Source organism: Grus americana, chromosome 5, assembly GCF_028858705.1.
Source record: "Grus americana isolate bGruAme1 chromosome 5, bGruAme1.mat, whole genome shotgun sequence".
Lineage (NCBI taxonomy): Eukaryota > Metazoa > Chordata > Aves > Gruiformes > Gruidae > Grus > Grus americana.
This window is the reverse complement of record NC_072856.1, coordinates 2383353-2409743: the sequence shown is the minus strand read 5'-3', so window position 1 is coordinate 2409743 and position 26391 is coordinate 2383353. Positions and strand designations below refer to the sequence as shown.

The following is a 26391-nucleotide window of genomic DNA, read 5'->3' as shown; positions in this document are numbered from 1 at the left end:
GGAAAGGGGAAGTTTCCAGTCCCATGGTTACAGAGAAGAGCACAAAGCTCATTGTAGCCTGAAATTTGGGTGAGCAAGAAGGCAAATATAAAAAAGGGCTAGCGTGAGGACCAGGAAAGAAGGAGCTAGTTCAGAGCTACTGCCAGGGTTCCCCTCCTTGACTTGGAAGTGGCCTGCCAGCGTGGGCTGAGCCACGAGGGGCTCGAGACAGCTTTCAGGAGAGGCAAGGACAAGAATGAAAATTGCTGACAGCACCCCTTAACTTCAGCGGCAGAACCACCATGCAGCCACGCGTCAGTTGTTTAAGCTCTTTCCATCCAGGATGTTACGTGCTTTCTTCTGTCACTCTCTCTCTGCGACTACGCAGATGTCATTCCAGGGACAGCACGGAATAAAACACAGTGTATGTAACAGCTAAAGGGCAGAGGGCATGTTTAAAGCTTTCTGCAGTGGAAATGCATCTTCCTGCAAAAAGCAGAGGAGAAGCCTGTCATAACCGAACCCAAGGCTTTCTAAAGGCTCCGGAGCCAGCAGCTCTGCAGCAGCTTGCTGCTGTTTGGAGATGTGTGGGGTGGAACTGAAGAGAGATGCTGGGAACTCAAGCTCCTCTGGTGTGTCCCCTGGCATCTTTCCCAGGTGGTGACCGTGGCTGTTTACAGCTTCTTCCTGGCCTGTCTGATCGGGCGGCAGTTCCTGGATCCAGAAAAAGCATATCCTGGCCATGAACTAGATCTCTTCGTGCCTGTCTTTACGTTTTTGCAGTTCTTCTTCTATGCTGGCTGGTTAAAGGTAAGCCCACAAAAATACATCTGGAGCTGGAATCTGACCCAGCCAAGGGTTTTTCCCAGAGTGTGCTCACCAGGGACCCAGGTGCTGGCAGACAAAAAAGGGGGCCAACGGGGGCTGAGGGTGTTGCCAAGACCACCTTAGTTTCTGAGTGTCTCACCTTTCCTAAAAGCTTTGGTTCTGGCTAGTTTGGGGAAAGAGAGAGGCAGTGGGCTACACTTCACCTGCAGCAGTGGTGAGCAAGGGGCAGTTATCTCTGTGTACCAATGTCTCCCAGCCACTGCAAGCCTCCACTAACCCATCCCTCCTTGGGAGGAACAGCATTGCTCCAAATTCAGGAGACATCACACTTGACTCTGCCCCACAGGCCTTCTCCCTGCAGGGAAAGGGGCACGTATGACCACGATGACCCTTGCTGTGTGCTCTCCACATGCAGGTGGCCGAGCAACTCATCAACCCTTTTGGGGAGGACGATGACGACTTTGAAACCAACTGGCTCATTGACAGGAACCTGCAGGTAAATTGAAGGCAGGATCCTCCAGGTGAGCCTGACCTACAGAGGACCACTAAGGCAGGACTGCACCTGAGGGTCTAGCAAGCTCCATCAGTACAGTCACAAAGTTCTCCTGCAATAGCTCTGCCGGCCACCTCCCCTGCCTGCAATGAGGCAGAGAAGCTGTATCATTCCTGTCTCTCCCTAGCTTTTTCCACCCAGTATCTGTATCTAAAAGGGCTGCCTCTGCTTTCTTCCATGCAGTAACTTTCCACCTTCAGCCCTTCCTAACGCTGAGCCCTTCTGTCCCAGGGAACGTATTGCTTTCCTGTCTCCTTCAGCATCACTTTCTTTCCAATTCATCAAATCTCTCTGTGTGAGAAACAACCCAAGTGACAGGAAACCACAGAGCAAACCCAGCCACTTGCCTCGCTTCCACGCTATGTTGCTTCCTCCTGTCCTGCATTCATTCCTTTGCCCACCGATAACAGGCACACGGAATTCTGCTCACCTCGTGTGACGTTTCTGCTGTCCCCTACAGGTCTCCCTTATGGCAGTGGATGAGATGCATCAGGATTTACCCATCCTGGAGAAGGACCTATACTGGAACGAGCCCGATCCGCAGCCACCCTACACCGCAGCCACTGCTGAGTACAAGCGCCCGTCGTTCCTTGGCTCAACTTTTGATATCAGGTGAATGCAACCACAGGGTGTCAGAACAGGCCACATTTACACCTCCGATCAGGTCCTGTGCTTGATGAGTCAGAGCTGTGTAACAGCCCATTTCACCTTTCCCCAGCATGCAGAAAGAAGAGATGGAGTTCCAGCCCCTGGAGCAAATTAAAGAGAACGAGGAGGCAAACCACTCCACACCGTTACTGGGACACCTGGGCCGCCTCCTTGGTGTCCAGTCACCAAGCTTCTCCAGGTCCTCTTCCCGGATGAACCTGCTGCGCAGGCGAGGAGACCCCACGTCCCCCTTCTCCCATTATATGTACCAAGACATGGGCAAGTCTGGAAGCCCTTGCGGCATCCATCAGCCGAGGGGAGACTCCAGCTCACAGGAGCAGTGGGACAGCGAAGATGGAAAACTGAGGGAGTTTGATGCCTTCATGTCAACCCCATTTTATGAGAGACCTGGTTTCTACAGTGCTCCACAGACACCCATCAGCTCTATCCCCATGATCTTCCCTTCTAGACGTCAAGGCCGCAAGAAGCCTCCTGCACTCTCCAGCATCGCTGCATGCTCAACATCTCTTAGGGATGTCATTGTCAACTCCTCGCCTTCCAGAGTCAGCGATATGTATAAAAGCCAGAGCTCCCTTGGCTCAGGTGCAAAGGAAACGTTTATTTGGCCAACAGATCGGAGCAAAGGTCCTGACTCACTGGTTTTAACAGTAGAAGAAAAGAGCAACTCTAACAGCAAAAGCAGAGAAGCTGCTACCACAGGAAGTCCAGGAGCTCAGTCCACAGCATCAGACAGCCCTAAGTTCCCCTTCTTGGCAGAGTCCCCAGACCACGACAAGCACGGTAGCTTCAAGAGTCTGAAGAGCTTGAAAGGTTCCTACCCACCCTGGCTAACCCTTGAGAACACAGCATCAGCCACCAATTCTGAGCATTCAAGTGCCTTTCACACCCCCAGCAACAAAACCCCTGGAGGCAGTGCCTCCCTCTGCTTCTCATTCACTCCTGTAACATCTCCCATGCTGGAGAGATCCCACATGGGGAACACGGGCCCTGATGCTCACAGCCTAAGTTTAGAAGATACAGCCAGTGCTCCAGACCAGCATTCAGCAGAGGTTTCCAGGACCATGAGAGAGACTGGAAACGGAAGCACTAATGCTCCCCCTACAAAAGAGCCAAGGCGAGCAGAGAGTCCATCCCCCAATGACTCTGGCATCTCTCTAGCCGAAGGTGACTACGTGGGGCTGATGGAGGTGATCATGGAGACCAGTGAAAGCACATGTGAAGAGCAGATAGATCAGTACAGCTAGAAGAGACCAAGAGACACACAGTTCTGTTGAGATACGTGCCATATTAGTGACATTGCAGTATCTTTACACCTGGCCACACTGGCACTCACCCCAACAGAAGGGCAGTCCAGCCTACCACCTACTGCTGGAACATGCAGCTAGAGCCCAGCCTAGGCTAAAGCCAGCACTAATGACACACTGCTGCTGGCCTCAGGTACAGTAGCAGGCACAACTTCAGTGTTGCAACAATACCAAACCAAACAAAAATCCCTTTATATTTGTAGCAGAACAACAAATAAGACTTTGAGCGTTAAGTATTGCAGATACCCATCAGCAGAGGATTAGCTCAGCAGGTACCAGCCTCAAGAACCTGAAGCGCAGGTGTAGCTCAGAGCAGAAGAGGAATGTAGTTAATAAAGATACCTCCCCCTTCCTCATCACAGCAAGAATTAGAACTTGAGCTTTTTGTTGACATTTGTCACAAGACCCATAACAAGTCTCAGGCAGGACTTGCACTACTAACAAGATACTCCAGGGAAAGTAAGGGACTGAAGCAAGTGACATCATTTGTGATGCAAACCCATAGCGCTTCTGGAAGTCATGTCTAGCTGGTGTTTGCCAGCACTGGAAAAGTAATAGGCTAAGGCAGGGCAAGTGTCCACTCAAACTGGTGGCTGCAGTCAGTGGTATTTGCCCAGCACATTGCTTCCATTTGAAGTTCCACATCACATCTGCCACCGATTTGACAGTGCTCAGAGAAGTCCTCTGCATGGTAGCAGACACCATACAGCTATGAGTTTTTACTGTCTTCCCTAAGAAAATAAAAGCAAGGCTGAAGTCCAGGACCATCTGCTTTGTTTCCTCATTTTAGTTTCCATGCAACAATAGGAATTTAGAGAAACCATTAAGTTTTCCTACTTCATCTTCAGAAACAGCTGCAAAAACTCCCCTATCACAGGGGGCACATGACAAGTTTACCTCCCTCTTTGCTTTCCCAGCAGCTGCCTACCCTCTCTGCCTTCCAAGTTTAGCAGCTAAACCCAGGCAGATGCCACCACCACCCCACAGCTCCCCATACAGCGCCCTCAAGGCAGTTCCCACAGCACTGCTCCTGCAGTTCAGCCTGATTACAGTACACAGCTCTCCAATCTTGATTCACCATACATCTTCTCCATACACAAGTGCAGCGCCATTTGTCAGACAGGCATGATGCCTACTGAGGCGCTAACTTCTCCCTTAAGTAGCCTCATCTGAATTCACAGGGACCAATTCAGCAAGCCCAGATACTCAAGCCTTCCTTTCCTTGTGCATTTGTTGCAGCAACAGCTTCAGTGGCAAAGCCATTTAAAAACACAGCTTTAGTCACTGAACAATTCCTGCAGTAGATCCCACCAGATTGAAAAAATGACATTTTTTATAAAAGCACTAAGTAAAATCTAATCCCTCTAACATTCCTTCATCCATGCCCAACTTGACTGTTGCAACAGAGACTATGGAGCATACACAATCCTGCAAGCAGAGGCCTCTCACTCCCGAGAGAAACAGGAAAAGCCAACTTGAACCAAGTCACTTTATTGGATGGAGGGCAATACACAAAACACAAGAGAAAAGAGGGGTGATATTTGGTACAGAATATGAGAACTGTTTATCTAAATAGCAGAAGATGCATGCATGGCTGGACAGTAAAGTAGGAGTCCCACTGAAACCCACAGGGTGGCTTTTGGCAAGACTTCAGCTCTCATTGTCACTGTCCCCAAGGGTGTGCTTGTCAAAGAGGTACTCTGCCATGCCGTATTTTGGTGCCCCCATCTTCCGCAGGTTGGTCACATGGTCACCCAGCTCTTTGATGGATTTCACCTGTTCATCCAGGTAGTGGGTCTCAATGAAGTCACACAACTGAAAGGGAGACAAAGGAGTTTAAATTTAGGCCTGAACACAGCTTATCCTGGACCTGAAATCCCACCAATCCTCTCTAGGGAAAGGAGGAGATACAGAATGACAATTCAAAGCTGCAGAAGATCCTTGAGAGGAAGAAGCCTCTAGTTTTGCCTCAGCAGTGCCAGAACAAGACCAGAGTGAGGCAGACTTATCTAGGCACACTTGCTCCAGAACCTTGCAGTACAGTGTCAGCTCAGGAAGCCTCCCCCTCTTCCTCACTACAGGAAGCAACAGGAAAGCTTCTGAACATATTTAGAAGCCCCCACTGCACAGCACTTTGATTCATACACCTGGAAAATGGTCCAGTGGTGGTGTTTCTTTTTAAAAACAAAGAGCCCCCTCTAACTTATGCAAGGCACTTCCAAGAGTACTTGGATTCAGACACCCGCTGATCTCTTTCTGATACTGAGAAGTCTCAATCCAGCCCTGCCAATAACTCCCATCTGTGAGGAAATCCATGTTTTCAGACAGTGTTGTGAGGTGTCAGGGCTTTTAACATTCAGAAGTGACTCCAAAATCTTAGGCCAAAAGCCTTCCAAGCGTCCACTGGTTTAAAGACAGAACTCGTCCCCCACAGAAAGAAGCCTTCTCCATAGAGCTTAATCCATTTGTTCTCTTCAAAATGCTGTTCACATGACAGCAAAAGAAGGGTTTGAACAAAGCAATGCACCCACAGTTCTGTAATCAGGCCTCAGCCACCCCAACATGCTGCAACTGGTCCTCCTGGAAAGAGATGGCAATAACCCTGCCAAACAGCTAAGGTGCAGGCTGATACCTGGGCCCTTCCCTTTGGAAAGGCTGCACCACCACTTCACACCCTTTTTTCACCTTTAGGAACAGCAGGGACCCACAACTCACTCCCAAACCCCATTAGACACATACAAACCCCCTCATTACACAGCTACGTTCTCAGCTTCAGCATTTACTTACATGTGGGTCATTCTTTTCAGTTGCCAATTTGTGCAGTTCTAACAGTGATTGGTTCACGTTCTTCTCCAGGTGCAGAGCACACTCCATTGCTGTCAGTCCATTCTCCCAATCATCACGATCTGGCTTCTAGAAGGGGAAAGCACATGACCATATTTTCTGTAAATACCCACAAACCATTAGGGAGCAAAGTCTTTTAGATCAGTCTCAAAACCTGTTTAGGCCAAGTTCAGGCATTTGGGTATCTTCAAAAACTTGGCGCACACTCTGAACAGAACTGAATACATGCTTCAAGTCCCAGACCTGTCCCTATTCCCTAGGTTCCCCTCATGTTATGTTCTCTGAGCTCTTGTAGGCAAGACAGCTACCAGAGCTACCTTCTTCCTCTTCCCGATACAATCTAATGCCTTAAACATCTGCCTATGTAAGCAGGCAATGGGCACGATCTCAGAAGTGAGGCAGTTAAGACACCAGTACAAGCAAGTCTAGTCTTCAGCCTAGCATCATCTGGTGTTTACAAGTACTCAGACTTACTAGTAAGCAAGGGAATTCTTCAAGTGCCCATCACTTACTTTGTTTTCGTTTTCCCCACAAAGAGTTATCCTGTATTAAACTGATCCTACAACATTGCTTACTTTCTGCTGCTCTGAATAAGCTAATTGAAGTGACTTCAATAAAACAGCGCTATGAAATTTTGCAGTGAGCCATAACAAGCAATTGGAAACTTTAGATTTCATATTCCCATAGCAAGCAAGTCAAGAGTTTTCTATAAAACAGCACAGAGAACACAGAAGGCTCTTGCCATTAAATTTAAGGTAGATGAACTAGTTGTGTTCCAGTTACCCTCACCCCACAGCAAACCTAGAGGGCTAGGCATCCTCTTCTTACACAGGAAGTACTTGTTATTAGTCAATCAGCACAAATTATCAAATTACTACGCATATCTAGATTTTGAGCGGAGCGCCATGCACAAATCACAGCAATACAGCATGTTTATCTATTGTCAGCTGCCGCTCCTTCTGGGAGAAGGCCCACAGGGAAATTCCTCCCCTTCCAGCCTGGAGACAGACCACAAGTCTAGTTCTGCATTAGAGAGGACAACCCATAGCTCCACTCCTCACCTTGATGTCCTGCAAGAAGATGCGTCCGCCCCTCTGATTTTGTAGCTTCATCAGTTTCTCAGCATGCTCACGTTCCTCATGAGACTGATGCAGGAAGTATTTGGCAAAGTTTTTCAGAGCCACATCATCCCGGTCAAAGTAGTAGGACTGAAAAATAAGAATTTACATGCTCAAAACCCCAAGTCTCACTCGATCAGCCACACAAAGCCAAGTCCGTACTTTGACTTCAGACGTGTCGCCTATCAGCCCTGCTTCAAGATGGCTGGAGTCCAACCCAAGGCTAGCAGTAGCACTGACAACGGCAAGGCAACGTGGCAAAACTCCTCCCTTAAAGGCACGTTAGATTTTCCTGACTAGGATTAATTTTAACCTGTATCCCTACCATGAACATCAGGGATGCAAATAAATGGTATTTGTGGTTGTCCTGGTTCTGGCAAGGAGGGTGGTTCAGTTCTGAAGATACTAAAAACCCCACAGATATTTGTTCTGAGCAGCCTTAAACACAGCAGACTTGAAAAGCCTTTTTCAAGAAGGAAAAACCTCACCTGCCCCTTTGTTTGCAGTGATTACAAGTCAAGAATCTGACGTACAATACCAATTAAGGGTGGCCAAGAACTTTAAGGTACTTCTGCAATAAAGCTCCCATGCTTCACTAGGCTTATCAGGGCTTAGACTAAGTAGTACACTTCCTACTTTGTGGAAAGAAAAAGTCAGTATCACATTTAAAAAACAAAAGCTTAACTGAACTAAAATACATATTCAACAGCAAATACAAGATAAAACTTTTTTGAAAGTCCAAGAAACTGTAACAGCAGTTAGAAGCCATCACACAGCTTGTTTGTTCTTTGGGCAGAGCCATTAGGCAGGATTCAATGGAAAGCTTTGTGTCAGCTGCCAGCTATTTACCAAACTACTACAGAATTCTCTGCTCTTAAACCAGCAGCTTGGAGGTTCAACACAAGACACTAGTGCTCCACGTACCACATATCATCCACCAACATAATTACATTTAACTTGTAGGTGAGGTTCAGACCTCCACACTAACACTGAAGCAAACTAAAGTTTACACCTACATGCCACAACATACTACAGTGTCACGAGACAGTCTCAAGTTACCTGCACGTCTAAAGCACCAAGATTGCTGCACAGAGGTCAGAGCTGCTGTTTGGACCAACGTTACTCATCTCAGCTATGGGTAAAATTGGAGTCTCATGCCAAGTGAGACACTTAAGCCCAGCGCCAAGGAAACCACGGATTCCTACCGATTCACTTCAAAAACTAGGAACCAAAAACCTTGCCGCAGAGACAAGAGCGCCTGTGGGAAAGGTGCCAATCGCGCCGTTAGTCAACTCCCCGCTATCCAGCCCAGCCCCAAGGGCTTGGAAACTGCTGAGCTGTGCTGATAACAAGCCTGCCAAGGGCAACGGACAGAGAGCGGTTAACGTGTAACTCGAGTTCCCCACCGAGATAAAGGCCGCCCCACCCCCAGGGGAAGGCTGAAAACGCCCCGGAGGAGGAGGAAGAGGAGGAGGAGCACGGTTGCGCCCGCAGGCACCGCCCGGCAGCCGGGAGCCCCCCCCGCCGCGCCGCCCTGCCCGCACCCCCTCCCCGCAAGCCGGTCACGCAGCTCGGCCGGCGTGCGTGGAAAGCCCCGGCTGGTCCCTCGTGGGAAGCCCGTACCGGAGAACGGCCAGCACCAGCAAACCCCTCACTTCGTGGGGAGCGCACACGGGACAGCCGGCCCCCCGGCCCCGGCTACGCCTTTATCCCTTGCCACTCCCCCCTTCCTCAGGCAGGCCTCACACAACAAGGTGCGACACTTCAGCTCCCACCCCGCCAAGGCCTAAACACAGGACGGGCCCGGACCCCTCCCAGGGGGAGAAGCCCCACCAGGTGGGCCCGCACCCCCCCACACCCCCCGAGGCTGGCCTAACCACCTCGACGCTGGCGTTCCCGAGTAGGCCCGAAGCGCCCCCCCTCCCCGCTTCCCCCCGGTAGGCCCCACGCCTCTCCTCCATCCCCACAGCGGACAAACCCACGAGCAGACCCCTGTTCCCCCACCGCGCCACTCACCATGCTGAGGTACACGTAGGAGGCGTAGAGCTCCAGGTTGATTTGGCGATTGATGGCGGCTTCGCAGTCCTGGTGGTAGTTCTGGCGCACCTGGGAAGGTGGCGCTGCCATGTCGCTGCCTTAAGGGGTGAGTCGGTGGGTACGACGACGAGAGGGGGGGGGGGGGTAGTGGCGGTGGGCCCGAGCGCGGCCGGTTCCGTCCAAGCACTGTTGACGCAGGAACCCGCTCCGCTCAGCCTCGCCGACACGCTCTGACCAGCGGCTGCCCCGCGCCGATCCTTTTATAGTGCCGCAGCGTCACCGCGCGCAGCCCGGGGCGGGGCCTCCCGCCGCGCTTCTGCTAGCCCAGCGTGACTCAGCACCTCCCCCGGCGGCGCGTGCCTTGAGCCCACCCACACACCCCCCCGCCCCCCGTGGGCGGAGCCCGCGCGCGCCCCTTTCTCCGCGCCCCTTTCTCCCTGCCCCTTCCCAGAGCGGCGGTCAGGCTGCGGCCTTCACCGTGGGTCGGGGCTGCTTGGGCCTTCCACCCCAAAACTGGCAAACCCCCCCCCCCCCCCCACGTCCAGGTTTAGCCGACCTCCTGTCCCAGCCCAAACCTGGAGGCCGGAGGTGTCTGTGGAGAGCGCGGGGCTCCCGACCCCCCAGGGAAGGAGCAGGCCTCAGACGTAGGCCTCTCATGGTCCTGCGGGCAGCGAGCCAGGAACGCGTTTGTTTACCGACAAAAAAAAAGGCGTTAGGGCTTTTAAACTTTAATAGTAAACGTTTGAGCTGCTTAATTTATACAGCGTTGGGAAGGAAGAAATTAGTGCCATAGTGGATTATTTTTTTCTTGTCCTTTTAGTTATTCTGAAAGGTGACTGGGGCTGGAAACCAGTATAAAAGGTCAGCTGGGTGGCAATGGCAGCTGCTTGCCACCCCAGTGAAGCAGTGGGTGACTCACTGGTGAGACCCGGTGAGTTTTCAGGCTTCCCCCCTTTCAGTGACCAGGCCCTCCTTTGAATACTGCCTCAAAAACGCTCCTAAGAAATGCAAGAAACAATTAAATAAAGGTGAAAATCCTTGGTTAGCCTGATGAGCTAACCGAACACGAATGGACAAACACAGTCGAACAGTACCATTGCTTTTCAAAGTTGCGCCGAGTTATCAACGGGCACCTGCAGCGATGGCTCTCGGTGTTTGCTAACGGCCTGGGGAAGGAAGCACGCTGGATGTTAGCACCAGTGAACGCTGAAGGCACCGTACATGAGGAGGTTGGTGAGAAACTAACATTTCTTGCCCTCAGATGTTCGATTTGCTTGATGGTGAGGTTCAAGATAGAAGCCTGTAGTCGGTTCAAACATAATGCCAAATAATAAAGAGGTAATTCAGAAATCAAAGGTCAAATGGAAAAAAAATGAGCCTTCTGATAATGAGAGGATTTCAGCTGCTTTTAGTACTACCATAGGCATGCAGTTTGTATGGTCATTTATTTTCAATAAACACTGGATTCTTTTACTTTCTGGTCTCAGAAATTTTAAGCAGATGTAAGTGCAACCTTGAGGGCTAGAAACGACCTACTTAAACCGAGATCATCCCGTAACATCAGGCTCCTAAAATCCTGGCTTTTACAAAGACAACATTAATGCTGAAATTCATCAGAAATATTAGAAGTTACTCAGCCTGTAAAGTGAGATTAAATCAATTTTCCTCTAACCAGTTTTTTTCTACGAAGTTTTAATCAGTCTTTGAACCTTCCAGGCAATGTGTGATTTCCCACGCGTGACTGCATAGGTGTCTGTCTGTGTGTAACGGGCAGCACAAGGCTTGTGTCAGCACAACGGCACTTTTCCAGGCATTCTGAACGCCTGAAGGAAACAGGCAGCCTATGGCTTCCTTTGTTTTACTGATTTCTGTTGCTTCTGTCGGTTAACCATCAGAAGCAATTAAGATCTATAAGTTAACGTGGGTCATAGCTATCGCTTCAGCTGGTTGCCAGGTACATTTGATATCTGTTCCCCTCCCACACAAATGCTTATGTAAAAAGTTGTAACCGCTGGGCGGACTTGCATTACTGTTTTCATGCTGTAATGTTTTCACGAGCTTGCAGGTACCTCAAACAAACCTTGCGTTCGGCTGAAGAGGCTTGCCAATAGTTAGGAGTCGTCCTCCTGAAGCACCGACTCATGTATAACTTGACACTATATTAGCAGTTCATTGAAATCAGTATTCCAGAAAGACTAACCTTGAAGCTACAAAACACTAAACCATTTTTTTAATGTTATGTTTGCTTTTCATGCTCTTTCCACCTCACCTTTTTGCCTGTGACGGACAAAGGCACACTTGGAACTATCAGAAGCTGCCCAGCAGCTTATAGATTGCAAGCTATTCCTGTTTATTTTTTCCAATCTCATCCTGACCAAACCTGCATAAATCCTTATTTCATTGTTTCATGCAAAGGCTGTGCAACAGCACAGTCTGTAAACAACTGAGCAAATAGTCCATGAATAATATTTGCTCTGTAGTTTGGACAGCCTGTGCCACCCCCGATTAAGTGTTGGTAAGATTAGGGAAGTCCTACATTCTGCTTTCAAGATCAGTTGCAAGTTGCACATACACACACATCATTTTTGATGACCGCAGATTTACGTGGCCGTGCTGGATTGTACAGCCATGCGTCATGATATCCTGGTGACCAACACGAGGAGCGTTTAGCTCTCTGGTCTTAGAAGAGTTTCAGTTCAGCTATACCAGACCTTTTCTGTTGATTGTGCAACTGACTCTCAAACTACTGTCACAGTATGGTTTAATTTTGACTTCATACTGATTTTAATTTCATGTTGTTTTCCTATGGCTTGGGTTAAACCTTCTTTTGTCTTGTGCCTTCCTTTCTGAAGAATGCATTTACAGGCATTTTTGGGAAGAAGCCTGCTAAAGTATTACCATACTCAGGCTGGACTTCCCATCAAATGACATTCACATTCAGTAACTGCAAGCTCATTTTTTGCATCTGACAATGCTTTGCACACTACTTTCTATCATATTCTTTTCACTAGCTAATAGTTGCACGCCTGATCATTATTCATTAAACTATTTTAATTAGAGGGGAGGTCCTGGCCTTTCTCATTCAAATCCAGAAGATTAAAGATGTTGGTGCATGCAGGAAAAAGAGCCTGGTAATAAAAATTTTTTTTTTTTCAGTATGCTTTTACACACCAACATCACAGCTGCCCAGGGACTGATCCATGCTCTCAGCAGAGCGCATGCGCAGCGTGACTTTAATTCATGTCGGCTCTCAGCTGCTTGGTTGGTCTGAAGTAGAGGCATGCTTCACGCTGCCCACAGGCAAAAGTCAATGTATTGTCTGCCTACACAAGCTTCAAATTGTTGAAGACAATCTCTATTTTCCCTTGGATAAGATCCCATCAGAAACAATGGAACAAGCTCTCTTGTTTACAGCTTAGCTATTGTACACAGAGCACAGACCGACTATCAGCCAATTTAGAGACAGTAACGCTTAGCTTCCTCACAGGACAGCTGGGGAGGACAATTTAAGCGTGCAAAAATAATCTAAGCTTCTTTGATGAATGTTTCCATAGGCATACAGAAGATGATTAAGTCAGAGAATTGGTGGACCTAGATACAGAAAAATTCAGCAAGACTCTGTTTGTACACACCTCGGAGTATTTCAGCAAAGTGGCATGCATCATGTGTGTACGCGCGCACATGCATCTGTCTGTCTGAGGGAGTCCCAGCCTGGGCCAAGGGTAAATAGCTGTTAGTTTGGGAGCCTAGAGAGGGGTTTTACGGGGAATAACACATGGTTACAGCAAGTTTGCGCAGACGAGCATTTGACGTTGGCAAAGACTTCACATAGGGTAAGGCCTAGGGTGTGCTATTAAAAAAAGGGAAAGTTTCCGTGACTTTTACACCCACTCTAATATCATTCATACTGACTCTACCTGTGCCCTTCTTGTGCATGATCTTTCCAAATGATGGCAGTGATCTTATTGTGGGCTGAAAACATAACTTTTAAACAGATACTGGGCAATATTGGCACAAAGTAAATTCTGAGTTTATTAAAACAGAAGCCAGATTTTTGCTGAGCAAAAATTTAGCATGTGACTTAGGCATCCAGCTAGACCTTCAACAAGAGGGCTCCTTTGATGTCACTACAGAGCTCACTGTAGTTGGACAAGCCAGAATATTCAGCAATAGACAATGTTTCATTTATCATCTGTAGAAATGGTTCCCCTCTAGCTTTAAAATGCTTGCTTTTTTTGCCATGCTAGTTTAATGGCTAGAATAATACCAGAAAAAAGCAACAACTGTTCCAAATCCAGTGAGCACGAAAGAGCTGAATATGCCTCAAATATCACATCAACAAAAGTACAGTGACCTTTTTTCAAAGCTCAAAGTCCTGTAAATAAGATAAACTGTGCATCCAGTCAAATATTTGTTATGGAGAACTTCCATTCCACCCACAAAACTTCAGTGTAATTCAGCTCACAGACTTTATGTAAACACAAAAGCAACCCTAAACTTGGCTCCAAGGTTGATCATGTGTCTGGAAATTTGACACTGATCTCAACTGTGAGTTTTGAAAGCCGTTTACTAAAAACATCTGGGTTCCACTTGTTCTCTAAGATATCCTAAAAATGGAGTCGCGATTAACTGCAAACTTCTCCTTTCACTCCTTGGGCAAAACATTGTGCAAAATTTTTCAGTCATTTCTTTTAGGTTCCAAAGTTTCTACATGTGAGAAACTCAGGTTTTAGGCAACAGGTTTTCCCTGAGTACTTACGGCACAGAATTCAAATAACTAGGTTACGCGGAACTGCTAGTTCCTGGAACCACAGTCCTAAGACAGAAAGACAACGGATATTTGAAGTTACTCTAGGAAATTTGCTTAGGAGACAACTGAACAGTCAGCTGTTCTGCTAGAGGAAAAATGTCCCAAAGACAAAATCATCTGCAGCAGTCTGTCCTACAGGATTTTGTAGAAAAGTAATATAAAACCCGTTTTAGACAGACAAACATTTTCTAAGTTGTGTTACAGGTTTTTTTCTCTCTCTGGAACATTTTTGCGCACAGTCAAAACAAAATGCCCGAGGAGGTCATAATTCTCAATCTTTTTTCATAATACACTTTTAATTTTTCTTCATTGACATGCGTCTAAAAATGTGCTTAGAGGCAAGAGGCTGAGGAAGAGCAATGTTAATAATACAATAATTCTGTCTGCCCAGCATGGTCAGAAGCAGAATTTGAGGAATTTACTAGTATGTATCAGTCTCATTTAACCTAATTTCAAGACTGATTCCACTATCTGTGACTTAAAAGCTCGAGCTCTGATCCCAACAACAGCCTGTGCACTAAGGGGACATATTGTAACTTTCACAAGACAGATTGGCCAAGTTGCAAAAGCCACAATTGGTTTAATGTTGACATTCCACCACAGGCCACAATCCACAGCATTTACTATACTGTCATCATCCTCTTGTAGCATGATCTACTTTTTTTTTTTTACCCTCTTGGATTTACACAGTCTTAAAAACAAGGGGATGGGGGGGAGGGGGTTATCATTCTCGTTCTCTATTTATTTTGTACTTCATTTTCTCCTCAAATACTGAAAAGCTGGGGGAAAACCATGCTTGCAAATAGAACCACCCAGCTAAAGTAAACAACCATAGGGAAATTTCTCAATACACCAAAAATCACCTGCTTCCTATCATGAATTCCCCTGCAAAACACTGCTAAGTATTCAAGCCTTCATGAATGATCGGGCAGCTTTCATTCTGAGTAGGATACACAGGCGAAATGTTTTTTAAAGATGAGGTTTCATTTGGGAATCTATGAGAGAGACAAACTTTCAACAGCGGTCTATCCCCTCTATCCATCAGGCTGCCAGCCGAGGCCAGCAGTTAATTTTGCGAGGATGCACGACAGTGCATCTTAGGCACACGCGCTGGACTTGGCACACAAACAGCACGACGCCTGGCCCCCAGTGCCACACAGGGAGCCCACAGCTCCCAGCACAGTGCCATAGCACATCGTAGGGTTATCGCGCAGAAGTAAGTGGCGGCACTGGACTTGGGTCGGCAAGAGACAGAGGCTGGTGGGGGAAGTAAGGCAGCAATACAGCAGATCTGAAGCGGAACCACGCAGCTCTTTAAAAGCTTCCCTTATCCCATGACTGTGCCCATAAACCAGGCTATCCATCTGCCAATGCATGCTTGTATTTATAATTATTGCTCATCCCCGAGATGCCATTTTGACAGTTGGTGCAGCATCAAGTTTGAACAGAAATTATACAGCATTAAGCCTTCCAGAGTAGGTGGTGTGTGCTTTTATATTTAGCCACCCAAAAAGGGGCAGGCAAACAATGCTTTCAAGCATGATGAGAAGAAACAAGCTTTTACAGGGAACTGGCAGTTAAACACTAGCTTAAAGAACATGCACCCGCCTGATAAAGCACCAGCTCCACCACAAAAACAAGCGGTGGCCCATGTCATGATCTCTCTCGGGCAGGACGTGCTGATGCGGAGGCACCTCTGAACTGCTATTGTTGAGGAGGTCTCTCCAGGAACTCGTTTTATGGTTTATTTAGAGGAAGTGAAGAGATTACATCTTCTTAGTGGCTTAGAAGAACTAGAGGGATTTTCTCTGTTGAGGTAAGGCATAGGTTGGTGAGGGCAAGTAAAAGGCAGAAGGAATTTTCTAAGAGTCTGTGGGAAAAACTGGTTCCTGCTACGCAGTAAAGGGACACTGAAAACACCCATGTGGTTTGTGCAGCTGAGATGCAGCCACAACTCCGCCGGCTCCGCACAAACACCCACCTGCTGGGTGTTATTTCCTGCTGGGTGTTATTTCCTCCTAAGCCACATCCAGCACCTCACCTTCAGGGTAAAAGTATTTAAAAGCAGTTCAAGGGACTCAAGTTAGATCTGCTCCTACACGTGTGCTACCTGCGGAGCAGCCAGCTAGTGTTGAAGTGCGGAGTATTTGCCCCCGCAAAGTCACCTCTGGATAAGCTGGACACAGCTCCTTCCACAAGCCAGCAGCAGCTGGTGGGGAAGCAATCCAGTGCTGCTTTTCCCATAACCGCTTCTGCCCCGTCTGCTGAACAAACTGGGCAAAAGGAGAGCCAAGACCTTAGAACCTGGTTCTCCCTTTTCAAACTTATTCCACCCCATATTTGTGGGGAACAAAAAACCAATGAAACCAGACAGAGAGAGAAATAAAATGGGGAAGATAGTCAGCAGGTTCTATTGAGGCAAGACCTGACCTTGATACTAATACATAGGGTCAGATATGAGGACTGTGCAGAAGTCCTCGTCTTCAGCTCAGCAGATGTTGAACCATGCCCACAGATAGCAACATTTCAGCAACCAATAGAGAAGAGTTAATGAGATAACAGTTAGTCAGACAACTAACTATGTTGGCAGACCTTCTGCTGAACAGACTAGGAAGAACCATTAAACCCAGGCAGACCACCAGCCTCTTAAACGGTGGCCACCAGCTGATGTTGCCCTGTGTTTTTGGTCAGCATGCTGGAAAGATACTTCCAATAAAAGCTGTTATTATCAGTCTCATCTGCAAGGGTCTCAGACTTTTCTAGGATAGCAGCCAGCTTCATTTCAGGTTTAAGACAGCCAGAGGAATGCTTTGTCTGGTCTAAGGAACCAGTTCCTCCCTTCAGTTGCTCTGTTATGATTAGGCTTGCTCAGTCATGCATGTCCACACTGCCCAAAACCTGTCTAAGTAGGCAGCGATGACCAAGACTGAAACCAGTCAAATCAGGAACTTTCCAGTCCGACAAGAATAAAAAAAGATTTCTGCTCCACACTTATTTAGCACAGGCTAGATTCCTTGTCTTTTGTTTGATGCTCTTGGTTGCTTCTAAAAGCCACTGTGAAAGGGACACAAGCCACAAGACAGCAGAAGTCTCAGAGTAAAGCTACACTGTGCGGCTGAAACGTTCACACAGCTTGAGGCTGTCAAAAAGGGGAGACTGCATTCCTCACATACACACACACCCCGCCGTTATTTGCCTCTTTTTCCTGTCTTCAGCCACCCTGCTTATCTCATGCTAGCTTCAGTGTTCATCAGGGTCTCTGCAGGCCAGTTCAGCTCATGAACCTAGCAGAAAAAAGAAGAGGAAAAATGAACCATTTTTGGCCAGTTTCCAGGGCCTGGCCGAGGGATGGATCTGACAAACTCCAAAATCAGGGGTGGGAGGACAACAGGTTGCTAGATCAGCTCAAGCATCAGGTTATGCCTCCATGCTGAGGTGGATGAGGGGTGCTGCCCAGGCTCCATAGCAACGGGAAGCACAAGGCAGGGGAGACAGAAGTGAATTGCTTCAAATGCCATAGCCAGATCCTCGAGAGCTAGTATACATCCTCCCTGAAAACAGAGGGTGCTTCCTCACACCTGCTGTGGCCAAGACATTTGTTCCCAAAACTGCATGGGCTATAAATCCTGTGCCTAATTTGGTCTGTGTAACTCTCTCTTTAGTCAAGCCCTCTGAATTTCTGCTGGCTGTCATGATCCCACCAAAACACCTCCGCAAGTGAAATTTAAGTTTCCAGCGTGTGTGTGGAAGCCAAGAAAAGGAAGAAAGCAACAACAAAACGGGAGGCAACCACAGCCTGGCTCACAGAAGTCAGTCGGTGCATGTCTGATGCGCTCCGATGTCAGCAAGGCACCAAACACACTGGAGGCAGGGTTAGGACCTTCGGCCAAGATGCCAGTACATTAAACAGTGAAGATGTTAAATCAGGCCCAAAAGGGAAGCGGCTGTAGTGAGTTCTGTTCCAAAGCATTTCTCCAGTCAGGAGGTGCAGATTGAGCAACAGGCTGACATCAGCTAAAATAACAGGATGGTGGAGGGAGTGGCTCAGATGCTAAACCATGCGGATGTTACCTAGCACACCACAGAAAACATAATTTCTGATTAGGAAGAAAAATAAGCCAGAATTGCAGCATTGTTACTTAATCCAGGAAATCTTGTCAATAAAGTTCAGCTGTATGAGCTAGCTCAGCATGACCACACAAAAAAGCTACCAGCTTCTTACTGGAATTCGTAAGCGACTGGATCGCTAGCCACAGCGAGGCTTAACTAGCAGTGAAGACTGCCCGACATAGGCGATTCCTACTTATTTCCCTGCTCCTAGAGCCTCACTACAGCAGAGCTTCCCAGAAAAGAAGTCCAGGTCCTTGCCCATGTTCAGTCATTATCCCGACTGCCTCGCTCTCAGAAGCAAGGGTCAAACGGATTTGCCATCAAACCTCATGCTTATTTAACTCCCACTCTTATCTCGCTCCTCTTTCATCAATCAATTCAGATCCGCAGACAAGGAAAAGGCTGTTTCACTGCCCTGTTAACAAACAATTTTGGATCTAAGATACCCCACGAGCCAGAACTGCCCATGTGTACTTTGCCAGCAATTATGACTGGTCCAAACAAAGATCATGTTCTTGAGCCACAGAGTAGCATTAGGGCAGCACACGAGTCCCTACAAAAGATCTCCACTATTTCTCTACCTTCATTATTTGCCCAGAAGCTCACTCATTAAGAAAGGCCTGTGTTTACTCTCTGCTTTCTTCATCTTTTCATATACTTTGGAGTCACTAGGGTCTACCTCCCTCCCTGTAAATACGAACATTTCAAGATGAACAGGGTGAGCCGTGGTTGTCAGCCTAGTAAAGGAAAGAACAACATCCAGTTCCAGTGTTTTCTACTGAAAATGTCTGCATCGTCAGCTTAGTCCTGCCTGCAAGGCCCTGTGTCATCACAAACTTCCTCAGGTAGGAAGGGTTCAATACCTTCTTGCTCTACTCTAGAGGCCAGAAAAGCAGCTCAATCCAGAAGTGGCTCAGTACAGGACAAAGGAGTACTTCCTAAACTACTTCAACCTAAAAGGGCCCATAGTCACATCAGAGTAACACAACCGCACAGAGGCCTACAATAACACAGCTGCCAAACTAAGAAAAAAAGCTGGAAATTGAGGGGACTGAAAAGGAAGAAGGAGGGGAACTGACAAAATCTCTGTTTCTACAGCCACATCCAGCATAAAAAACAGCAGTGCACGGAGGAACAGGAAGAGAAAGTGACACCAGCGTTACTTTAGATCAACTGGAAACTTTCTCTTCTTGTACTAAGTCCTTCAGAAGTGCCTTCTTCCGAAACAACTGGTAGGAGACAGTTCTACCTCGTTCCCCATGTCCTCCAGACCTCTCTTTGTTTCAGTCAATTTCTGCTTTTCTTTTAGGTGGGAGTATCGGGATTGAGCAACAGCACCTACGAAAGCAACCAAACCCTAAGGGCTAGGAATTGGGAAGCATTTTCCTTCTTGAGAACAAGATAGCATTTCATCTTCAGGCAACGTGTTTTGCCTGACGTCTGCAGTAACCAAACTAAGAAAGGCACTATTCATTTGCCAAAAGCAAATTTTAAAAAGCATCTTTTTTCACCTTTGAAAACCAGCGGATTGTCCTTGCGTTCCACGGCAAGTCAGGGGATATGTGAAAGCTTACAGTGCTTAGCTTTAATTTCAGAGTTCAGTTGTCTTGCAAAGAATGCTGTCCTTTACAACTCTTTCTAGGAGGATTTCAGAAACTTTGTTATCATTCCCATCTTGCTTACAGCACTAGGATTGCAGCCAACAACTTGCACACTGAAAAGTTGGTCGTGACTCCCAGTACCCCTCCTCCTCCCGTTTCAAGCCCTTCCCCCCAAAACACAGAGATTTAATAGAATTTGGGGAAGGAGGAAGGACAACAGAAAGCTGCCAGTGGTGCCTTCCAGTATCATTACTATTTGCACAGCTAACACACCTGCCTAATCCTGTCATCATAAAGCACAAAAGCTCATTTTCCTATAAGTACTTTCCACTTTGTTGGTCTTCATATACATTAGCTCTGCTTCCTCAAGCTGTGCAACTGTGTCATAACTCATCTGAATCTTCTTTCCCTTAGCAGAACGAATCTGAGTGACACTTCCACCTCATCTATCTGCCTCAGACTGCCTGTAACATCGGGGCATTTCCCTGCTCTCGAAACAACGCCAGCCTGTGACCCAGAGCTCCTCCAGCTCAGCGCGACTTCAACTTGCCGTGACAGCAAGCGAGCACACCCTACAAGTCACTAAGAAAACACTCCGCTGTCAGAACCAGGCAGCCACGGAAGTATTCGTACCAGCTTTAGGCTTCTGGTGTGTCAGCGCACCTCAGGGCAGGAAGGGATCAGTCCTAAGCCAGAGACAGGCTGGGCACAGCACCGAACCGCCCTGCCCCTCCTTCCAGCCCTGCTGCTCACCCCACTTACCCCCAAGAGCAGCAGAAACGTGAACCAGAAACCAGCACCCACTCCACAGGCACCTCCTCACCCAACAGGACCAGGAGCGAGAGGGGCCAGGACAGCCGGGCGAGGCGAGCGGGAACCCCCCCCGGCACCGGGCCTTGGCCCACCCCTGCAGCACCTAGCCCCGTTACCAGCCCAGCCTCCCTCCAGGCAACAGCGGGGTAGCTCAGGCCAGGCCTGGGACCCGGGACGGAGCTTACACGGCGCTGTGGGGCCGAGGGGAAGCCGAGCGGGGGCCCCGGTGAGGCCGGGCCGCTGAGGCCTGCGGGGACCGGTCCTGGGCCGAGCCGCCACCGGGGGGAGCTACGGCTGCGCTGCCGCCGCGCGGGCCGCAGGGGGCGCTGCCGGCGGAGGAGTCCCCAGCTGAGCCAATCAGGGGGCTTCGTGAGCGGGACAGGCGTGGCGCATGCGCTGCTGCCCTGGAGGATGCTGGGAAATGTAGTGCCCGGCGGAGTGGCGGCCCCCTGGCCTGCTTCCGGAAGCCCTCTGCGGTCCGGCGGGGTGCTATCGACTACCTGGGGCGGCTCTCCGGTATTCTCCGGTATCCCGCAGGCTGTGCGGGGGGCGCCGGGCTGCCCGCGGACCGCGGCGGAGGTCCCAGGCCCTGCGGGGTCGGCCCGGTGTTGCCATGGGGATCAGGCCTCAGTGTCGTGGGGTGATGGCGTCACCGCAGCGACGCCAGGCGGTGAGGCCGCGCGCGCGGCATGCTGGGAAGTGTAGGCCGGAGCGGGCGGGGGGAAGATGGCGGCCGCGGGGGGAGGCGAATGCGGCTTGTGGGGGGGGGGTGCTGGTGCCCGACAAACCTCCGCCGGAGGTGAGGGAAGGAGGGCCGGGGGCAGCCCAGGCAGCCGCCAGCTCCCGGGCTGGGTTCTCCAAGCGCTCTGGGGTGAGCGCGGCCTCGGCAGCCGGGTCACACACAGCCAGGCCTGGGGCTGCCTGGTGCTGAGGAGCCCAGCGAGGGCTCGGCCGTGGGTCCGCACGAATGGCAGCCAGGATCTAACAGGCTCCAGGTTAAGCATTTGTGTGGTCACTCCTCTGGTGGGATACAGAGGGGTCCCCGCTGGCCAGGCAGGCCTCGGCCTTCCTCCCCGTAGCAGAAAGGCACCGTTGCCAAGCTGCCATCGTTCGCCACATCCAACACCAGCTCACTGATGACCGGCAGTAACGAGTGACAATTTGCAAGCAGTAGGACAAGAGGAAATGGCCTCAAGTTGCGCCGGGGAGGTTTAGGTTGGATATTAGGAAAAATGTCTTCACCAAAAGGGTTATCGATCACTGGAACGGGCTGGAGTCACCATGCCTGGGGGCATTCAAAACACAAGTAGATGTGGTGCCTGGGGACATGGTTTAGCAGTGGACTTGGCAGTGCCAGGTTAACGGTTGGACTTGATGATTTTAAAGAGCTTTTCCAACCAAAACAATTCTATGATTTTTTCCTGTCCTGTTTTCAGCTGAGATAGAGTTAATTTTCTTCACAGTAGCTGGTACGGGGCTGCGGTTTGGGTTTGTGCTGAAACCAGCGTTGATACCACAGGGACGGTTTCGTTCCTGCTGAGCAGCGCTTACACAGAGCCAAGGCCTTTTCTGCTCCTCACCCCACCCGCGAGGAGGCTGGGGGTGCACAAGGAGTTGGGAGGGGACACAGCCAGGACAGCTGACCCCAGTCACCAAAGCGATATGCCATACCACATGATGTCATGCTCAGCATAGAAGGGGCTGAGGGGAAGAAGGGAGCAGCGGCATTCAGAGCGATGGTGTTTGCCTTCCCGAGTCCCCGTTACGCATGATGGAGCCCAGCTCTCCTGGGGATGGCTGAACACCGGCCTGCCCGTGGGAAGCGGGGAATGAATTCCTTGGTTTGCTTTGCTTGTGTGCACAGCTTTTGCTTTACCTATTAAACTATCTTTATCTCAACCCACGAGTTTTCTCACTTTCACTCTTCCGATTCTCTCCCCCATCCCACCGGGGCAGGGGGGGGAAGCAAGCAAGCAGCTGCATGGGGCTCAGCTGCCAGCTGGGGCTAAACCACAACATTTCCCTATTTTCATTCTCTTTGTGATAATAATAATTTCTGTGCTGGTATTTGTCTTTTTGATTCTGTGAGCTACTAGCAACTCCAGACTGAACAGTCCAGCTCTGCCTCTGATTTACTGTAGCTTCCTACAGACCATCTCACGGCTCTTTCCTCAACTTGGTTTTCTCAGCAGCCTGAGCCACGTTTGCGCAGTTGGGCCATCTTAGAGCTGGACTTTTGATTCTGGACAGAGAGGGAGCTGAAAGCTGGGGAGAAGATGAAAGGGGGAGGCTTACAGAGATATTTGCAATCTATAGGAGGAAGGTAAAGAGGAGCACACTTGGCATACCTTCTTAATGGAAGCTGCACCAAATACAACACTGTTGCAACTTCATAGAAGTGTTAAATTGCATCTTCACTTTTAGAAGCAAACAGCTGTTGCTGCTGTTTGTACCTAACAGGCACACGCACAGAATTTTCTTCCACTGAGGTTGCCAACCTGAGAAATTACCATTTTCACTCTTCACAAAACACCATGATTATGTATTTTTTGGTGGGGACATATGAAAGAACATGAAGAAATCCAGGGCCAAGTCAAGTGGGTCTTCAGGACCACATTGTGTTAGGAACCACAGCACCGTTTGGATTGGGAGGGGTCTCGGGGAACCATCCAGCATCCCGGTGCTTTTCGGCTGAGCTGCTCCAACCAGCAGGTCCTCAACCCACCTGGTTGTTCTGGCTCGGGGACAAGAGGACACAGTGCTTGTCTTTGCTGAACTTGAGGAGGTTCCTCTTGGCCCATTCCTCCAGCTCATCAAGGGTTCCTCTGAAGTCTAATCCTGCCTTCATGGCTACAAACTGCTTCCCCTTCCAGTTCACCATTCCCTGCAGATCCCCCGAGGTGCCTTCTGCCCCTTGTTTTAGTGACAGATGGTGCTGATGCTGAGCAGGATCGGGGCCCCAGTGCTGTTCCTCGAGCGATGCCACCCATACTTGGCTGCCACTTGGACTTCAGGCTGTTGACTACTGCACTTCTACCTTGAAGGTCCCGCTCCTCATCTTCACCTTGCCTGCCTGACAGGGGGGCAAGCTGCCATTCCCCATCTTCACCACCAGCACCACTCTGCGGGAACAGGTTCCCAAGGGGGAACACGGGAGCATTTCGTGGGCTTGCAAAGGATGGGCTTAGGAAACCCGCAGTTCAGCTGCAGATTAGAGCGACGAGGAACGGGCAAGGGCAACCAGAAGGGCTTCTATGGACACCAGCAAGTGGGAAGCCGATAGAAAAAGGGTCCAGCGCTGAAATGACAAGAAACACTGGGCAGAGGCCTTCTGCACCCATGCTGTACCAGTATATTAAGCAAGATGTAATTAATATTTGTTCATATTGAATCCAGACACCAGTGTACTACAGAAGTGTATCCTGACATCAGTGTACGTGTTTTATAACACTGCGATGCCGCCGATACCATAACCATCAACAAGCATTTCCTAACACAGTTAAGCAGAAATGAAAAAATAATTGTGCCGCAAAAAGGGAAACAAGGGCTTGTGGTATAGAGGCAGATTATGGAAAAATATGTGCAAATAATAAAACCGTCCAGGTAAGAACAAGCATGAAGGATGTCTGGTGGGAGCAGAACAGGTGGGAAGGACACCTGGTGAAACGTGAACAAGTCCAGTCCTAAAAATATGATAAACTGTATTGTGAGTTATCTAGTAGTTATCCAAATTGGACTTTTCTTTAAAACATCTTGTTTAAGAGTTCTGTCAATAATTTTATGCTACAAAAATATAACTTTCTGCTGTATTTGGAATAGAACTACCTTTATAGACAGCGAGGAGAAAGAGATCTTTCAGGGATGAGATCCATCTGACCTGGGCTTCTATTTTATAAGGTGAATCACCTCCTAAATTGACTACTTTTTTTCCAGGAACTAGAAAATGAACCTTGGAAGCTAGTTCAGATGTAGCTATTCAAAACAAGTCATCTACATTTAGTCAGGTGGATCCCATCCCTTCTGTTTTTATTATGTATTGCACCAGAAACGCACTAAAAGTTTTTAACTTCTAAGAAAATCACTGAGAAAACACTCTTCTCCCTACTGTTCTCCTTAGGGCATCCTTCACCTCTTTGTTCCTCAAGCTGTAAATCAGGGGGTTCAGCATGGGAAAGACGACGGTATAAAACGCAGAGATCACTTTGTCCGTGTCCAGCGAGTAGCTGGAGCTGGGCCGTAAATACGTGAAGAGGAGGGAGCCGTAGAATAACCCGACGGCCGTCAGATGGGACGTGCAGGTGTAGAAGGCTTTGTGCCTGCTATCTGCCACGTGGATCCGGAGGACGGTGTTGAGGATGCAGCCGTAGGAGACAACGATGGTCAGGAAGGTGCTGGTTTGTATAAAGCCACAGAGGGTGAAGAGGAGGACCTCGTTGATGTGCGTATCGGAGCGGGAGAGCTCCAGCAGCGGTGGAATGTCACAGAAGAAGTGGTTGATCACGTTAGAGCCACAGAACAACAACGTGAACGTGAAAGACGTGTGCACCAGTGAGGTCAGACCCCCGCTGAGATAAGCCCCAGCTACCATGGAGGTGCAGACCCTGCGGGACATGGCCACGGTGTAGAGAAGAGGATGACATACGGCCATGTAGCAGTCATAGGCCATCGCAGCCAAAATGAGGCACTGGGCATCAGCGAAGGCAGCAAAGAGAAACATCTGCGTTGCACAACCGACTAAAGAAATGGTCTTCTGCTGTGCTAACAGACTCACCAGCATCTTGGGAGCAATGGCAGATGAACAGCTAAGGTCTAAGACAGACAAATTTTTAAGGAAGTAGTACATGGGGGTATGAAGGCAAGCATTGAGCTGGACGAGCACAATGAGGCCAGCGTTCCCCACCACAGTGGTGGCGTAGATGAGCAGAAAGAGCCCAAACAAAGGTATCTCCACCTCCAGACGGTCAGCGAAACCCAAGAGAATGAACTCAGTCAGTGGGGTGCAGTTTTCTTCGGGCATTTCGTTACCTTGTGTTTGGCGTCGCAGACATAAGATTTCTCAGGTGATCGGTCAACCCTAGTGGGTAAGCAGCGCACAAACACGTTACGCCCTTCACAAGGCAGAGGTAGTGGAAGCGTAATCGTCTCACCCAATATCAGAGGGGAAACCAGCGGCTTAGATGATGTCCATTGAGAGGAAAGCTTAGGAGGACATTTAAAGAGCTTTACAAACCTACTTTATGTGGAATTCCTTCCACATATCAGACATATTGCATCATTTATATGAAATAGGGCCTCAGGTGGGATTTTATTTAAGAGCTGGACCATAATGCAGGTGTAGAAGAGACTTGGTATGATATATCACTCAACAAAAAAAATTATTTGAGTATAATAACTGCTGAACGTTTACCTGCGTGAGCAGTAGAGGAGTTCAGGCAGAGTTAATAATGACCTGAGTCAGCAGGGAAATTGAACACTGAAAAAAATGGATTGAAATGCTGGAATATAAACAAATATTTAAAAAAAAAAGACAAAAAAGACATCATTAGTTTGGAACAAACACAAATCATTGAGTTTAAAATTAAATTAAATATTGCTTCTCATTCTGGGATTTCTTACAGAATATTTTGTGGGTTTGTTTTCCTCAGGCTGATTAATTGTTAAGCAGTTGATGAACAGAAAGCCAGGAATATTGTTTTTAAACTTTCAAGCACAAATATTTTCAGAT

The 26391-nt window shown here is 48.6% G+C and overlaps 3 protein-coding genes across 6 annotated transcripts in view; 1 reads left to right on the top strand and 2 right to left on the bottom strand.

The window, feature by feature from the left end:
* Positions 1-4094, top strand: part of BEST1 (bestrophin 1) — a 108355-nt gene extending 104261 nt beyond the window's left edge. For all 3 annotated transcript variants that reach the window (XM_054826038.1, XM_054826039.1, XM_054826040.1), the window contains 4 exons: positions 637-789; positions 1223-1303; positions 1821-1972; positions 2079-4094. In XM_054826038.1, the coding sequence (XP_054682013.1) occupies positions 637-789; positions 1223-1303; positions 1821-1972; positions 2079-3273 (1581 nt within the window). In that variant the 3' untranslated portion in view covers positions 3274-4094. The remainder of the gene's footprint in view (positions 1-636; positions 790-1222; positions 1304-1820; positions 1973-2078) is intronic.
* Positions 4095-4808: 714 nt separating this feature from the next.
* Positions 4809-9585, bottom strand: FTH1 (ferritin heavy chain 1). Its single transcript, XM_054826060.1, has 4 exons — positions 9312-9585; positions 7239-7385; positions 6121-6246; positions 4809-5148 (listed from the first exon to the last, which is right to left on the bottom strand). The coding sequence occupies exons 1-4, from the start codon at positions 9420-9422 to the stop codon at positions 4984-4986; spliced, it is 549 nt and encodes a 182-aa protein (XP_054682035.1). The 5' UTR covers positions 9423-9585; the 3' UTR covers positions 4809-4983.
* Positions 9586-9879: 294 nt separating this feature from the next.
* Positions 9880-25740, bottom strand: LOC129206749 (olfactory receptor 5AS1-like). Of its 2 annotated transcripts, XM_054826531.1 has the most exons (2): positions 24749-25740; positions 9880-17942 (listed from the first exon to the last, which is right to left on the bottom strand). In XM_054826531.1, the coding sequence occupies exons 1-2, from the start codon at positions 25681-25683 to the stop codon at positions 17867-17869; spliced, it is 1011 nt and encodes a 336-aa protein (XP_054682506.1). In that variant the 5' UTR covers positions 25684-25740; the 3' UTR covers positions 9880-17866. The 2 variants fall into 2 exon arrangements, with proteins under 2 accessions (XP_054682506.1, XP_054682508.1); XM_054826533.1 differs by lacking the exon at positions 9880-17942 and having other exon boundaries at positions 24697-25740.
* Positions 25741-26391: the final 651 nt, after the last annotated feature.

Bases quoted from the DNA above. Each gene is read 5' to 3' on its own strand.
- FTH1 (XM_054826060.1), bottom strand. From the start codon at position 9,422: ATGGCAGCGCCACCTTCCCAGGTGCGCCAGAACTACCACCAGGACTGC. The intron at 6,247-7,238 runs GTGAGGAGTGGA...TTCCCCTTCTAG, and splicing joins TCTTCTTGCAGGACATCAAG to AAGCCAGATCGTGATGATTG. The intron at 5,149-6,120 runs GTAAGTAAATGC...TCTCCCTTTCAG, and splicing joins CTGAAAAGAATGACCCACAT to TTGTGTGACTTCATTGAGAC.
- LOC129206749 (XM_054826531.1), bottom strand. From the start codon at position 25,683: ATGCCCGAAGAAAACTGCACCCCACTGACTGAGTTCATTCTCTTGGGT. The intron at 17,943-24,748 runs GTGATTTTCTTA...GACTTCTGTGAG, and splicing joins GGGAGAAGAGTGTTTTCTCA to CCAGGCTGTGGTTGCCTCCC.